The sequence below is a fragment of the Leuresthes tenuis genome, unplaced genomic scaffold (assembly GCF_036924035.1).
Source record: "Leuresthes tenuis unplaced genomic scaffold, fLeuTen1.0.hap1 SCAF_12, whole genome shotgun sequence".
Lineage (NCBI taxonomy): Eukaryota > Metazoa > Chordata > Actinopteri > Atheriniformes > Atherinopsidae > Leuresthes > Leuresthes tenuis.
In genome coordinates, this window is record NW_027325366.1 from 24631049 (window position 1) to 24648181 (window position 17133).

Sequence of the window (17133 nt, forward strand, 5' to 3'; positions counted from 1 at the left end):
ATCCACCGTTTACTAATGATATCGTTTACTTTCGCTTTTTCGTAAAAGTACATACCAAAGTGACAGCACGTTTAAAATCAAGAGTACATGTAAACCAGTAAAAGTTACATTAAAAATATATCTACTATAGTCTTTCCATATGTTAATTTTTAAGACAACTGTGGGAATAAATAGCCTGTGACAACTACAAACAGTAGACAAACCTCACGCTGTAGTGAGCTTAACATACAGTACCTATTTCACATTAAAACATGTAATGGTAGCAGGAGCTACAGAGGTCATTTAAAACTACAGTGACATATGTCACAATACAAAATATCCACTTTTTTTTGCATCAAAGTATTCAGTTAATCACCTCAAATCAATATATTCATGGAATGTATTCAATATCCCGATTTCTCCTGGTCTCTGATGTGAGGAGATCTGGAGAGGAAAACAATTATTAACAGGACAGTTAAGTATAAACTAATTGAAGACATTCAGTAACTGCTAAAAACTTTCCTACATGTTGATTCTCAGTGGCTTTTTTAGTGGTTTCACTTAAATCCATCAAAGGACTATATTACTCTAAAGGAATGACTTAATCATTCTTTTGTAAATCCACATCATTCAAGCTACAAATGACTTACAAATGAGATGAATTACCGTCTAATCAATCATTTAAAAAGTGATAAAGAACATTAAACTGATTGATAAACAGAAGGGGCACATGACTTTCTCTCCCAGGTGAAATGGGAACAGGTGGGCACTGATACCTCAGCTGCCACTGGGCGCACAGCTCTTGGTTTGTCCATGAGAGGGCGGTGTAGCACAGGCTGGCTGAGCTGAGGAGAGATGGGAGTTTGAGTCCTTTGTAGAGTGGAAGCCCGAGCTCGACTCGGCCTGCCCCGATGAGACTTCTTTTCCGTCTTCAGAAAGTAGAAACGCTTCCTCGTCTTCATCCAAAGGAAACACTCTGGGATCCCATGGTGGCTGAGGCTGGAGGAAGTAGAGGGTATGTGATACAGTTTCTGTGTTATTGTCCTCAGAAATTGAAAATAAACTGACAACAAAGCATGTTGTGGAATTCGAAAGTCATTACAGGTGTAAAATAAAACAGACAGATGCTTTTTTTTCCAGATCAGTGCCCTTGTTTAATTCTTTGATATCATGTTTATGGCTTTGATCAGGTGTCAGGCTCAAAAAGCTTGTTCCAAAACGAGAGAAAAGAAATGAAATGTTATGCTCTATTCACGGCTTGTTTGGCTGCTGGAGTGCAGAAGAAGTGCAAAGCAGTAAAGCAGAGCATATCTGTGGTGGCGAGAAAGCTGATTAGCAAGGTCTGGTCAAGTAGTGACTCGTTCCCTCTCCAATCAAAGCAAAGAGGTATCTGGAGCTAAAATCAGAGCGGCATCAGAAGAACCAAGTGGAGACAAGTATCCGTGCCGTCTCTCAAGAACCCATGTAGGTTTTAAAGCTGACATGAGCTGCATAGCGAAAGGCTATTGGTTAGTCCTTAACTCAGTTTTGCTGCTTGATATTCTTCCTCTCTGCAGAGGGACAAATAATACTTCTTTCTCTTGTTACAAAAATGATCCTTCAGGCAACATTAAGAGTCGAGGAGAAAAATGTCTCTCCGCAGGCAAAATGGTTTTCAGTCTACTCTTTATTGTCATTTTCCATCTTTGGGAGATTTCTTTTCCTTTTCATCATTTCGATGGCGCGTCTATAATCTGCCTGCCATGACCTCTTGTTTGATTCGAACACATTTACTCAAGATAATCCAAAGATGTTCAGCTCTTCCCTTTTTGTAGTAGGCAAAGTAAGGAAAGCTACAAAGCCTATTGATCCTGCTTTCAGATCAGGGTTAACTTCTTATTCAAAAAAGAATATAAAATCAATGTAGAGTTTAAATCAAATGGTACGAATGTGAATTTAAAAAATAAAAGCTGAGGGATTTGTCTGTTTTAGCTCAGCAGCTGCGGCACATTCATCCTTTGTACTGATGCTTAGTGCTAATTCTGATAAAGTAAAACAAAATGGCGACTGTCAGGCCAACAACTGATAATGATTTACGCACATAATTAGAAGCCACACCTTTGTCACTGGTTGACGGAGGACACTCAAGTCCAACCTGCGAGATGAGGGAAAACGAAAACAGCAAGATGCCACAGGGCTGATAGATTTTCAGACCTTTGCAACAGCACAGCAGAGCTGTTTAATGTCTGTTACGTTGCTGTTAGGTTACAGCGAGTGTAAACCTGAGAGAACACCTGCGCCGTACTGCTGTTGTAGTGTGACACAGTATGACACATCAAGTGGTACCACAGGAAGGACTGCATCTTACCAGAGAAATCAGGAGCTATGGTGACTTTAATTGTAAGTTTGGTCGACTTTTCTAAACTAATAGATTTATAAAGATGAATAGTATATGGAACATAAACTATATACTATACAGTCGCCACCACAATGAGGGGTTTTAATAGAAAGTAATAGTGGCTGTGCCGACGAGTGCTGTTCAGCGCCACTGATCTGACCTTTAGGTTGTTAATCCAAGTTTGAAGTTGATGAGAGAGATCATTTTTTTTACCGTCAGTGATAAACTGTAGACAGACTGTGCTTCTGAGTAATGCAACACACGATTATATTTTACATTGATCCCCTGATCAGAGGTATGTTTGGCTGTGTGATTGTACTGCAGCAATGCCTTGCACATATTTCAAGAAAAATATTGGCTGAAGCTACGGGGGGAGATGACAAGCTGAGCCTTGTACTGTATCCTGTTCAGCATCAGGCTGATGTGTTCAAACAGTGATAGTAGGTCATATGAAGCTATCAGTACATGCAGTGATGTGTTGCATCTTTCAACATATTTAACTGCCATGCCTTTAGTTATAGCTCTAAATTCTGGAAATGAGTATGAAGAGAGTATGGATAAACATCAATACGCTATCAATAAAATAAAATAAAAATGCCAGCAATAACCATTCATAGAAACAGCATATTGTTGTGAGAAAGGGAAGTTCATAATGCTTTATAATGGTATAAAAATGTCACAGCCAATCGAAATCTGCGGGGGAAGTGACTCAGTTTGAGTTGCATCCTCAGAAACCTTGATATCCATCTATCCATCTATATATCTATATATATATAGATATATAGATGTATGTACTCTTACAGTCTCAGTTTTGTCTTGGAAATATGAAGTGTCCATTTCCGTGCTTTTGATCTTACCAACCACTCCTCTGACTGCGGCTGTTCATCAGTATCCAGCTGAGCACAACTCCACTCCACAGAGCTCTCCTCTCCTGATGTGCACATGCCTCCCCCACTGCCCGATAGCCTGCTGCCAGATCTGAAGAGAAGAAAAAAAACAAAAAAAACACAAGCATACCCCATGAAACTCCATGAGAACATTTCTCAACACTCAGAATGTATTTACATGCAGACAAACAAAACAAGGCAGCAACAGCTGCACGGCATGTTCAGCTCAGGCTTCGACAATCTGGGGTTTAATAAGTTTGTCAAAGGTCCCTCTTTGTTATCTTGTAAGAAAGAAATATGTAATGGTTCGTGTCACAGCAACCAAGCGAAACCATTTTCAGTGCTGAAGCTGTGCTTTTGTACGCAAGCATCTATCCACCTGGTAGGACCTCTGCAGCACTTTCTTTTTTCCCAGATCGACCAGCGCGATTTCTCTTTGTGCTCCACAACCAGGTGCCTCTGAGCAAAGACTTCGTCGCCGAGATCCTCAGACTGTTCACAACACGAAACGCACACAGGAATAAAAGCATTAGTTTGTATAGAACAGAAACTTATTTATGTCCCGATGAATGACTCATTACCTCCCACTCCTCGTCCTCTTCCTGCTCTGCCTTTTCTTCCGTCACAGGCTGGACGTCAACTACCCGCCAACTGCAGGGAAGACAGATCTTCTATATTATTGTTATTATCAAGATAATGCACACTTGTGTCTACCAGTTTTTTCCTTTTGTAGGACTACGAGCAAACTGCATTCTTCGATTATTACAGATCGGACGCAAACTCCGAAGAAACTGTGAGAAATTAATTTCGTGCGAACTGTGCATCATCGGAAAATATAAAATAAAATCAAGTTGGACGTTATTTCCCTTGAAATAGTTTTATGATCTTGGTCACTGTAATAAACGTCATGCACAACTCCTTCCGAGGTACTTTTTGTTCCATACCTGGGTGTAAGAATGTCTTTGTACTGCAGCTTTTCCACTTTAGAAAGAGACATGGGGATGACAATGTCATTGATGTTGTACACGCTATCTCCTTGGCGTTTGCGAACAAAGCCCTGGAAGAAAACAGGGAAGGCACCCAATTATGAGCAACGTTACAGTTCAACAAGTGTAAGGAAGGGTCCATACATTCAAAGTGATTTTATGTCACTGGGATGCCTTCAACTAGCCTTTAAGTACATGTGTATGCACATCGAATGAGGCAGGTGGATTTATTCTGGACATCTAAATACTTGTGGTAACATTGCAACTGCAAATATTACTTAATTTAGCGAAACCAAGGGCCGTCAAATAACAACTTCTCCACTTGACTTATTAGATTTTTATGATTCTCAAATGAAAACTGGTTTTGGACCTTTGCAGAAAACGAGGTAAAGTGCTGGACTCAGTTTAGCACAGTTCTGTTGCTTCTTACAATTTCACTTTCAAAACTCTTCAGTTCTGCACAAAGCCATCACTGATGTTGCTTGTAGAAAAGCATAAACATGCACGTACATACATGTCTCAAAAATGGCTCATTGGAGGATGTAAATAATGTAGGCACTTTACACTGAGCGCGAACACGATACGCTTCTTTGGGATCCGCCAGCTGTTCAATAAACGCTGCAGAAAAGTAGACAGTATTCTACTTCCCGTGTTTAAAAGAGTAGAAGCTGAGATCCAAAAGAGCAAGATTTAGACATGAAAAGGTGGAGCTATAACCTGGCATAACCTGTTGCCGTACAGTTACTAATTAGAACAGTTTGGTGCTGCACAATCAATAAGCTGATCGCAGTTTGCAGCGCTGCATGTGTACCACCACAATACAAAAACACCAGTCAGGAGTCAGGAGAGCGGAGCTAAAGTGCAGTTACCGTACAAGGCTATGCAGACAACCCATTACAGCGTACCTTTTCAGCCTTTGATTGATTCTATTAAGACCAAAAAACCTGAAAGAGTGAAACATTTATTTAAACTGCCCATCCAAACTATGTAAAACTTGACCCCTGAGTTTTTCCTCCAGAATGAGGTGAAAAACAGTGAAAACAATACTAAAAACAACACATCCCGCCCTGCGTCACCCTGTCTCATCACAGCTTTAAAGCACCAAAGGTGCGCATTCCAAACCAGATTTGATGTATGGAGTAAGGAAATGAGGAAGAACTGAGGAAACGCTATCATATCTGCATCTGAAATATCTCAGAACTTGAAACAAAGTCGTAACATTGCTACATTATAAACTCCTAGAAGGTATTACAGAACCATAATATATGGATCCTGTTACCTGTGAGGCCTGCTTGTGTGTGACTTGTGTGTAACTGTCCTCCAGCACATCATCGGAACTTTCTCCTTGATTACACAGCCGGTACAGGACATCCTCTTCATCTGGGTACGCGCACACACACACACACACACACACACATACATACACGCACACAAACAGGTGCTGAATGAAGTGTAATCAGATATCCTTTGTTCTAAAGAATGCTAATTCCACTTCCCACTTCAATCTAAGCCCTAAGCTCAACTAAACTTTGTTCTTGGGATCCAAAGCCTCGCTGATTTATCATATAGCAGCAATGCAATACACTAAATACACACACCTTCCATCCTTCTGGGGACGCGTCCTCGCTTCCTTTTCCTCTTACCGGACCTGCTGCTGCGGTGACTCCAAGCAGAGCCTGGCGACCTGATTGGTGACAGACCCATAACGCCGTTTTTATGACGTCTTGCGTGTTGCTTGTATTTGCGGCCTATAATGACAAAAAAAATAAATAAATCAATAAAAACAAAGGTGACACACGAACTGGGCTCATATCATCTTAAGAAAGACTCTTTTTCACAAAAGTCGCATTGATCTTCTGCCAAATGCCAAAAGCTTTATCTTTTTCCGAAGAGATTAACCGACTGACTGAAGATACAACGTTTTACAGCCTCATTATTTCTTCATCTTAGTTCTTCTTTCGCTTTTCTTTTTGAATGAAGAAATAAATGAAGAACCTCAATTACTAAAAAACAGATTTCTTCAGAGAACAACAAGAAGAGCAGGAAGGTTACTGAACAAACGAGAGACTGAAGTCATTATTCCCCTAATCATTTTACTAAAGTTCCAGCTCCTGCTTGCTTTGATCATTTACATATATAATACATACAATATAATACATTTATAATTCTATTTTATCTATAAATACCAAAAAAGGGGTCAGTTGTCATGTGTCTGGCTTTTTTTTTGGTAACATTTACTTGACAGCCTTCATTATTGACCAAGGAGAATAAGATCATTCAAGCTGACACGATCATGCATGTGTGACATCTTCATCCGTTTTCAGACCGCCTCCTTTGTGTCTCTCCCTCTTTCTCCAACACAATTTCATCTCAGTCTTTCCCCTTGCCTTTTTATCGCAGCTTTAAAAATAAACGACTAAACCGTGGCTGTTAATCAACCTCTCCAACAGGAACAAATCAAATGAGTTTAATCGCTATCTGATTTGGAGCATCCATCTTCTGGTGCAACCGTGTGAGGAGGGGCCAGTGAAAGCCCTGGAGCCAGAGCTGACAAAGCAAGGGAAATGCAGAGACAAATAACAACTCATAAGAACCGGTCAAAAATACAAATAAACAATCGTGTCATGACAGAAATGCCGAGCGATGTCATGTCCGTCAACTGCTGAGCTGGATGAGTCACGCAGACTCAGTGGGATATCTGACATGAAAGGTTTCCACGGTCAACAGGGAGAAAACAAGCAGATGGAGCTGTCGACTTTAGCAGTTATCATTTCCCTTCAGTGAATTAAAGCGAATAGGATAATTGTCTGAAAAGGATCAAATGTCAGTTTAGTAGAATTAAGAATCAATCATCATTTGGAGGCCCTTTAGACAATGGATGGATCGTTATTTAGAAATAAAGTCGCTAAAATAATGTATATACAAAATAGATTTTAAACATATTTTTCAAGAGGTCTTTATCAGTTATTGTTGGACCAGATCCATAAGCATACCCTCATAAATCGGACTGCACTGATAGCTACATGACACAAATGTTGTTGTTTTTTTACTGTAAAAGTGGAAGTCTGTTGAGGAGAAACAAAAGGCAGGCTGAGCAGAAAGAGAGAAAAGGGAAAAATATGAGCTATGTGACCAGCTGTCGCATGTCTGGAAGGATCTTACTGTTGTGACGTGGCGTGGAGCTGTTTCTCTTGTAGTGTGCTGGACTGGACAGCTGAGAGTTGATAACTAACGGTCTTTGGGACCATTCTTCTCTGGCCCCGACCCTCTGGAAGTTGTGACATGTAGGAGATTCTGGGAGGAGACAGCACCATTTACAGAACATTATGAACATAATATGACAGTCTCAGCATTCAAATTTTGTAAACACTTGCTGAATGCAATCATTGTTTTATTTCACTTAAGTTATCTGTATTAAAACTTCAGAAAAGCAGCAGATTGTAGTTGTGTCACAGTGGCTCACTAAACACATCTGAGCTACCAAAACCTCTGTGTGACACATCCAGAGTGCTGCAGGAAAAAAGAAATGACTCCAACTGCAATTTGGAGACCACATTACACTCCAAATGAAAAGCTGAATTGATTAAGTGAATCAGAAATTGCTCGTTTTATGTGGGGCAAAGGTTTAGGCTTAGGTTTTACAGTTTTATTTCCCCTACCGGATAAAACAGCGGCGACAGAGTGAGGTCTGGAGCTGGAGATGCTGGATGACGGGTTAACACTGGAGCTGCAGTCAGGGTTAGAGCACAGGGCTATGGGATCACAGGAGGAGCCACACGAACAGCAGGATGACGAGAAAGAGGAAGAGGACGCAGACGTGGACTTTCTTGACTTCTAGAATAAAAAAAGAGAACATTTCATTCAGCATATGATGCTAAATGGTCAAGAAATGGAGCGTCTTCACTCAGTATGGACTAAGTGTTTTTTTTTATTTGATATGACTTCATTTTATCTATCTATTTAATTTAGCTCAAGATGAATTGTAGTTTAGTTAAAAGCAGGTCTCTCCATATTTAAATTTTAATTCCTGATTAAATTGAACTATTTTTAAGGCATGTCAGCACAGAAGCCTTACAGAAAGCAACTGCTCTGAAGCTGCGCTTCACCTGGAAGTGTAAAGAAAAACCTGCAACAATACTGTAATAATATTATTTTTATAACCGGGAATAAAGGTCATGAGACGCATCTCCATGTCTGCAATCACATCTACTCACAGTAAACATTAACAGATGAGCATGCATGTGCATTTTGATTGTGATGTGAAGCCTGTGGCTGGCTGCAAAGTCAAACTGAGGGAATAAAGCCCACCGGTGGAGTGATGCGGCAGTCGGAGTTGAAAGCGAACAGTTTGCGTTTGTGGTAGGTGACCAGGGGTCGGGTGCGTGCGCACACACATGACACATCAGCTTTGAAGATCCTCCTGGTCCACAGTCTCTTTCTCTTGGAGCCCCCACACACTGTAACATCATCTCCACTCTGACCACTGCAGGAGCGAGATCAGATGAGGTCATGAAAATAGCAGCGGTATGACTCACGCACTCAAAAAACAGCTGGCTTTTAAAGCTTTTTAGGGCGTCGGTCTTCTAGATTCTTCTCTGCAGTGACACTTATCAACAAATGATACTTATAACACCCCTGTTACTGTCATGAATAAAAAACAGACATTTCTTTCTGTGGCTTTTATCTTCACAGGCGCACAAAGCATTAAAAAAGCAGCAGGAACAGAGAACATGAGGGGATTACTAACGTCAGGCTGGAAGCAGACACCTTGCTGTTTCTCTGATTTTTTTGTGACAAGAAGGAATATCATTTCCACATTTGGTTGGCTTGTAGCCTACACATAAAAGAGGTGAGACAATATCGGCAGCACAGTTTGTCCTTGAACCAGGAATTAGTACATTTTAAGCTGCCACAAGTTTGTTGGCATCAGCAGAGGCACTATAGACGTCTCTGTCATTGTGGATTTTGGGAATTCTCTTAAAAAATGTAATTCTCTGGCACATTATTCTTTGAGTAATTGTCTTTGATCTTCTGAGTCATGTTTGGCTTACATGATCAGCTTATCAAAACCCTGACTTAGTAGTAGTTTTACTAGTTCATGAGAAATATTAGCTCATCTTGAATGTGTGACTCCAGACAGGGCGGAGTTTACCACCACTGCCTCGGTCCATCTTAAATGAGTTTGGCCCAGAGAAAAGGCCACCGTTTCTGTATCATGTGCACATCTGGTTCCTGCTTTGCATGATAAAGCTTCATCAGGCTGCATGTGTGGATGGCGCCGTGAATTGTGCTCACAGACAATGCTTTCTGGAAGTGTTCCTGAGCCCATGCAATGATTTTAATGACAGAGCCACCTGAAGGCCCCAAAGATCACGGACATCCAACATTGTTTTTCGGCCACGTCCCTTCAAACAAACATGTCTCCAGACTTTCTGAATCATTTCATGATATCAAATGGTAAATGGACTGTAAGCACTTCAGATACCTAAAATATTCAAAGTCTTTGTAATTTCGAGTTGATTGACGTTATTCTGAAATTGCTACAATTGGTACACTTTTAGAATTGCAAACTTTAGCTTTTTTGCTGATAGCTGTATCTCTTCACGTTCCTAGCATTTTGTTTCCTTAATGTCAATTTTTCTGCTGTCATCAAATTCAAGTTGAACAGATTTTTTTTTACATTTGATATGTTTTCCATGTTTTAACATAGCATGACAGCCATCAGACAGATGCTGAACAGCCCAATCAAAATGAAAAAGCCTCATGTATAGATCAGATCAGACTGATCCAATCAGAATTCATTTTTAATCAGATCAAGAGGGGTGGTTAAATCTTTCTGATAATCTGATCAACAGATGCGTTTTTTCTGCCCATGCAAACACAGAATGGAGCTAAGGTGAGAAACGCAGTGGCAGAAAAAGTTAACTGATATTTTGTTTTTGCTGCAGACCATAGGAGTTTAGGATTGCTGAAAATCTTGACCAAACACTTTTACCAGCGTTTCATTCCTGAACAGAAAAAGTCTCATCCGCAGGCTCCAATATGGGGCGCAGAGTTAACAGAGCGGTAACTCTAGCTGTCGGCTTTCACTCTGTTTGTTTACAGACGGCAGACGATAAAGGCCTACGTGCTTTCTTAGTTGGGGAAAGATTCTTCTTTGTTTGTTATATTTTCCGCAGATTAGCAGCCAGGCCCACTTTTCACAGTTCACAAGAGTTACATTCTGATGAAATATTTTGCAGAATGAACACTTTTCAGATCTCTTTACTTAGTGTCTTCAGTTTGAAAGTCCAATCAGAAGGATTTCATTCAGATTAACAAAATATTTGTCCACATAAACACAGCTAATGTCACATGCTAATGTTTGAATAACATTAAATTAATGTATCCTTTGGCAGAAACTCATCAAAGCATCAATAACTGTAATGTCACACACCTTAAGAAGGTTCTTCTTCCCTTTGAGGTGTTGGGTTGCTTAGAGGGCGGTGAAAAGCTGAGAGGAGGCATTAGACTGTTTACAATCTGGCTAAGCTGGGCACTCTGCAGAGAAGATATCACCCAAATACATTTAACACACCAATGTAGTGAAATTGAACTGTAAAACACAATGCTAACTGCTGTATGACACACAATGCTGATTTTATAGCTCACAAACCAGCATCTTACATCTGATTCCATACCAACACAAACTGAGGGAAGCGCTGAACAGTGTGAGCATGAAATAGGCCCTCATTACATATGACAAACTCACTGTGGCATGAAACTGAATTAAAAAATAAAAGGAAAAAGGGGCTTCTTTGGAACCTCTCTGGAGGTATACATGAGCATACATTTAAAAGACAAAAAAAATAAAAATACATACGTAACTGCATATACGTTCAACTTGTAATGCAATTAAATCTGTTAGATTAACTGTCTCGGTCTCTACAGCTAGAACTGTTAAGAAGCTTTTATCCTCCGAGATGATTACAACCGCCCGACATCATAGAGCAGCAGCAATTCATTCATTCCACCTGCAGCCTCTTATGTTGCATAATAACACACTGTCACTGACTGGTTAAATCCTAACAGTCTGAAAGTGGGATACAGCATTACACACACTACACGAAACCTCCGGCACCTTTCTACACCCAAGAATGAAAAGGACAATCCCCTGACATAATGTGCAATATGATATATTACTGTTCCTTTGGCTAATGCTGGCATTATGGATGTGTGTGCGCAGGTCCCTCCCTCCTACCTGTCTCTCGATGTTGTGCAGAAGGCGTGTAGGGCTGCAGGGTTCAGTGTCAGCATCTGAGGCTGTGCAGGATAGCCCAGCCATTTCCCTCATAAGGGTCTGTTGAATTTGCCTGTCAGTCAGTGGCTGGGAGTCTGCGAGCACCACCCCACCCTGAGACAAACATTGGAAACACACCAAGATAACACAACCCTTGGTCTTGTATTATTTGTTAGTTCACATTCATTTCATGGCTCTTCAATGCAACGGTAGTCCACGAGAGTCATCGTTTGGACGCTTTTTGTATCTTTCGGACGAAAAATGTTCTTTGCTGAGGTGGTTATAGACCGCTTTTATCGTACCTTGGTCGAGCGTATGTGCTTGTGGAGCTTGACCAGTTGTTGCATTCTCCCTCCCAGTTCGTCTAAGCGCAGCTGCAACCAGCTCCATCTGCTGCTCAGCTCCGCTCTCTCTTCCAGCCACTGCCTCTCACGGTCGTTGCTGCTGCCGCTGGGTGCAGAAGGCGCACGGCGACAGAGGGGGGGACAGTTAATGCTCATGTAATAACATGTCACACTTATCTTTATTAAAAGATTTAAAGCCTCACCCACCCTCACAAGAAAATTATTCATTGATGTATAAACATCAATATTGCAAGACATTGAATTCAAATATAAAACCAAGTGGCCATTAAAATGCACAAATGACACAAAAAACATGGAAAACAAATTTAAGAGCAAGTTGATAAACACAAACAAATCCAAATATGGACTAAAACAATCACTCGGCTCACAAATTTGTCATGCAGCTCTGTCAACATATGGCCTATTTCAAACAGCCATGTTACCATGTAGCCTGTGAATCATTTAGCATCCTAACAGCATGGTGGGGGTGTCTGTCTACAGTATATTTCCATGGCGCTTCCAGGTTCAGTTAGCACTTTATCTTCCTTGTATGCAAGTGTGTCCAAGTGTGCGGCTGACTTCAGCAGCCCAATAGTTGCTATGGCACCTTGGCTAGGACAGGGAGGGACTCCTCCACTTCAAACACTCTGATGCAGAGCAAAAGGTTAGGCTGACCAGTGAGCTGCTCCACACAGTGCACTTCACAATCCCCGTTTGATATTATGAGGAAGTTAATTCTCCCTTGGCCTATTTAATCACATACCACAAATGCCGTTTGCTTGTCTGAACAAGATCACACTGAGATCTTGCTCGATGTGAAAAAAGATAGCCAAAAAGGATTAGAAAGCAAAGTCAACCGGTTAATGACAGCTTCTTATATGTATTTCATTGAACTCTAAGCTGACATCTATTTGTTAGGCAGCAGGTGACCTCTTTCCAAAAAACAGACAATGAGCAGACCTGGCTGCCCGGCAGCTCCTTCCAACTGTATAATGAGGAAATTCCAGGAATATTTGCCAAGCTTTAGCTGGGACAGAAGAGGAGAGGACAAGGGGAGGAACAGTTGCTTTGTAGCTTTTGGTGTTCATGTTCCCAAACTCCATATTAATCATGAAGCTACTCACACAATGCTGAATAAAATATGGAGTCTAGCAACTCACCAACTATTAGTCACAAGGAGAATGTTTGAATTTCCACAGCCAAGCCTTGGTTGGATAAGCGTACAGTTCGCACAAGTGGCTCTGGGTCGAGTTTGTTGGCCCTTGCAGAGACATTAGTGTTTTTGGGTGTTCCCTCCATTTAAACTCAAGCACTTTGTCTGAAAAATATATCCATAAATTGTATTTGCTGAAACTCAAAGCTGTAAATGGGCAACAGCTGGAGCTCTGTAGGACCGCAGAAAATGACTAAAAAAATGAGCTTTATAAAGCCAAACCATGTCATCGCTTTACAAGCTCATACTCTGAATGTTAAAGGCCAAGTGTTTCCACACTTTCCACAGGAACCTGCCACAAAAGCTCCCCAGGGAGAGGTTTACGAACCACAGAACATTGTTCCACACGGGAGAAGGACAACGTTAAACAAAGGGCAGGCTGACGCTGTGAAGATGACTGAAGCTGGCAAAATAAAAAAGACAGAGCAACAAAAGCCTAACCTCACTTCACACAGAATTCCTTCTTTTTTTTTTTCTGGACACAAAGAGAGTGGCTCGGGACCGTTAGGTGCCTCTTTCTGAAACGCATACTGCGGGCCAGACAAGTGCACTTCCAAAAATAATCTCTTCTCAAGCCCAATCCAAACATGACTAAAGAAGTCATGACTGTGGGGCAATCGAAAGACTAATAAAAAAACAATGAGGCAGCCAGTTGACTTCTCAGAAAAGTTGCGACAGAGCAATGTTAGTGGAAATGCCCCCTGCCCTCTATCTAATAAGTAGATTTATTTTGGACACAGGATGGCAACACTGAGAAGAACTCAGAGACATCGTCTTCACTGGCGAAACACAAATGAAGTAAAGGTTCTGTGGACAGTTTGCACCGTCCTGTGCAGTGTTAGCATCACAAAAAGCAAACAAACACCGCTTATCTGCTTCTGAGACGTCACACAAAAGTCACATGGCAAACCCATATTTTTCCTGTTTCTCTTTTAGAAAATAATTGTGCAGAGCAGCACCTCAGGCATCCAGACCAAACATGCAGACACACACTGTAGAAGTATTTTGCACCAAAAACAGGACAGGCCTTGGGCACGATCACAAAGAACGTCTGGCACTCTGCTGACTTACTGGCAAGCCAGTGTTTATTTCCTACCCTGTGGGTAGAGAGGGTTGGCTTGTGAGTTGAATCTGTTATGACTGCTGCGTGGAAAGAGACAACTATGTGCGAGCGAATGGCTAAAAAAAAAAAAAATGTCATAACACCTTCCACAGCTGAAAGGACAGAAGTTGTACTTATGACAGCTACAATGGAAAAGTCACTTAGGGCCAAGCAAAACAAGCATGTTGGACCGAGGGCCTCATGCGCTCAGACAGCTGACTTTAGTCTAAAAAATGAGCAGTGGATTTCTTGTGTCAGTCTTGACTTTTGTAAATGTGAAAGCTTCAGTATTTCCCTTTTTTGTAAAGTCATGAACAAACTCAACGGGTTCGTTCGTCACATTTCCAAATTTGCAGCGTCGCTCGATGTCTCCTTCCATCTGAACCGGCCGACGGTCCTGTGTGTTCCGAGCCCGTTTTCAGAAAGAAAACGCTTTTAAAGTGTGTGCCTGAAGTTATGGCTGAGGGAACTTTTAAAGCCTCCAGCTGGTTTATTTAGCTGTAGTAACCACTTGTGAAATCAAACCAGCCATTTCTCGGCTTTGTTCTGTTAGGAGCCGTAAAGGTTGAGGATTTTCATCGCGTTAATCCCGGCTCCTACTAGCAGAAAACACATGAAGAATGACACAAACGCCGCGTACTTGCAGGATACTCACACAGGTGAAACCTTTCCGCGAATCTTGTACTCCTCTGGCTCCTCATCTGAGCTGCTGCTGCTGCCCGTGGCCTCGGAGTCCAGGGCTTCCTGCAAGCCTCTCAGCACCACTTGGCTGGAGTGGCTGAACTCTCCGACATCTGTGAAGAAAGGTGAGGCTCTGGACGACTCTTGCCAAGAAAAACGAGGACCGCAGCACACTTGTGGAGGTGCTAAACCATGGCGGATGAAGTCCAGGCTGTCGAGCGACACATCTCCAAGCTGACAGTGCTTCTCCAGCCCCTCCAGCTGCTGGTTGCAGTGTAGCAAAGCGTGTTCTCCCAGCAGGGCTTGCAGTCTCCTTTGCAGCCTCCAAGCTCGCCCTTCTAGCCTCGTCTGCCTTGAGAGCTGATCCTTGACAGCCTCCTCTGGCACAGCTTTTGATGCCAGCTGGTCAGGGTTTACCATGCCAATACCAGGGTGCACTAAAGCGGGATGAGGGAGAGGAGGAGGGGGACAGACCACCCCAACTACTTCCCCATGCATTACTTTAGGTTGGGTTGCTAGCAAAGAAGGTTCACCCAGAAACTGAATCTCCCCATGAGAATAGGAGGGACACACACCTGCAAATAGATGATGTACATCACCACCATCTGTTCCACACTCAGGAGCAGCACACTGTCCATGCAGCAGACAAGCCTCTTGGCTATTGTGCTCAGGAACGGGACTTAAAAACATGTCAGATACACCTGGGAAGACAGCAGCCATCTGATGAGAATCTCTCTGGCATTTATTGAAGGAGAGGAAGCTGACAAGGGAGCCTGGACTGGACAGGGGCACCATCTCACACTGGCTGGCAGACGGCTGAGCGCATGTTGAAATCTCAGGGTTTACAGAGAAATCCAGGGGACACGAGGAGAAATAGGGATCCAGAGCGGGAAAAGAGCAGAGGTTCAGCAACAGCTTCTGGAGGTCACCATCATCGGTGGATCTCTTGTGGGGCTCCAGCTCAGTAGCGCATACGGCACTCCCATCCGAGTCCACTCTGGTAGAGGGAGAAGGTGAAGACAAGTGGATCCCATGGCCATTTTTCAGGATTTTGGTCAGGGCTGGGGCCATTCCCTTCAAGGCAGCAGACTTCACAGGCTGTGCCTTAAAAGATCTGAGAGCAAGGAATACACGTTTATTTATTAAGTCGTTTTTCTGTTATAGTCATTTTAGTAGAAAACATAACAGAAGCATTAAGGGGGGAAGGCATGTTACAGCAGTCTAATAAATCAGAGGCAATACAACTTAAATGACTGTGGACCAGTGAGGAGCAGAGAAACTCAATAAACTGCACTCTGACCCCTGCACGTTGGCTAACGGGTCTTTTTGGAAGCCTAAAGAAAAGTAGTGAATTAATAACCAATCTTTCCTGCTTTCTGCTTTCTCCATTTGGCTCAGATTTAATATCTAGCTAACCCTTATTTGGGCCCGGAAATCTCTCTTTAGGTCTCGGCTGAACGGTTCGTTTGAGTCAACACTTGTTCCCTTGTTTCCCACTAATCCAGCCAAATTGACGGGCCAACTGCAAGTGCTGCTGCCACGAAAAGACTTCATAGTAAAAAGCAAACGTTCGAGTCGAGCGCTTCTCACCCGCCACACGTCAAACAGAAACTTTTGGAAGATTAAACATAAAACCCAAATATGTCACAGGAACTGCTTCGGACTAGCTAAACTATTCCAACAATGTTAACAGCACCCTGCCTACAAAAGTCTGGCTGAAGTCTTCGGCTGCTCACCTGACCAGGAGATAAACCGTTGACTGAGCATCGCGTATAAGATGTTGAGAAGAATTTGGCGAATCTTTCAACGCGCCTCCAAATCGGAACACTTCAATCCGCTAATCTTATGTGGCTATCAAACAAGTTTTCCAACGGAGTCACTTTTATCGAGAAATATCAACAAATCCGCTCACCTTCAAAGAGATTTTTCGCATTCTCCTTCTCCCCTCCTCCTCTTTCGCCTTTTTCTCCTCTCTCCAACCGCCGACGGAGCCAAACTGTCACAGACAACATCTGAACGCGGAGGGGCTGGACAAGGCTCATGGTGCCTTCAAGGTCTCTTTTGTAGCTCAGACATGTTAACACCCACAATGGCAAATTCCACTTTACCAAGACTAATTTTGCCCTAACTTGAATGTTTTCGTACCATTACATTGATAATAAAAAATAATTGCTGATTTGTATGTGAAATCGGTATTTCATAATTATGGGCCTGAAACATATTTTCCAAAGTGTTATATTTACCGTTTTAGTCACCAAACAAATGTCTAAAAGGAACTAAATCTC

General features: G+C 42.2%; 1 protein-coding gene across 1 annotated transcript; it reads right to left on the reverse strand.

Annotated features, from left to right (window-relative positions):
* Positions 1 to 16840, reverse strand: kansl1l (KAT8 regulatory NSL complex subunit 1-like). Its single transcript, XM_072397233.1, has 16 exons — positions 16761 to 16840; positions 14823 to 15962; positions 11811 to 11958; positions 11470 to 11622; positions 10666 to 10769; positions 8538 to 8712; positions 7889 to 8063; positions 7392 to 7523; positions 5828 to 5977; positions 5509 to 5609; positions 4188 to 4300; positions 3825 to 3894; positions 3623 to 3735; positions 3214 to 3334; positions 756 to 978; positions 1 to 423 (listed from the first exon to the last, which is right to left on the reverse strand). Exons 2-15 carry the CDS (start codon positions 15917 to 15919, stop codon positions 757 to 759), a joined length of 2874 nt encoding a protein of 957 aa, XP_072253334.1. The 5' UTR covers positions 15920 to 15962; positions 16761 to 16840; the 3' UTR covers positions 1 to 423; position 756.
* Positions 16841 to 17133: the final 293 nt, after the last annotated feature.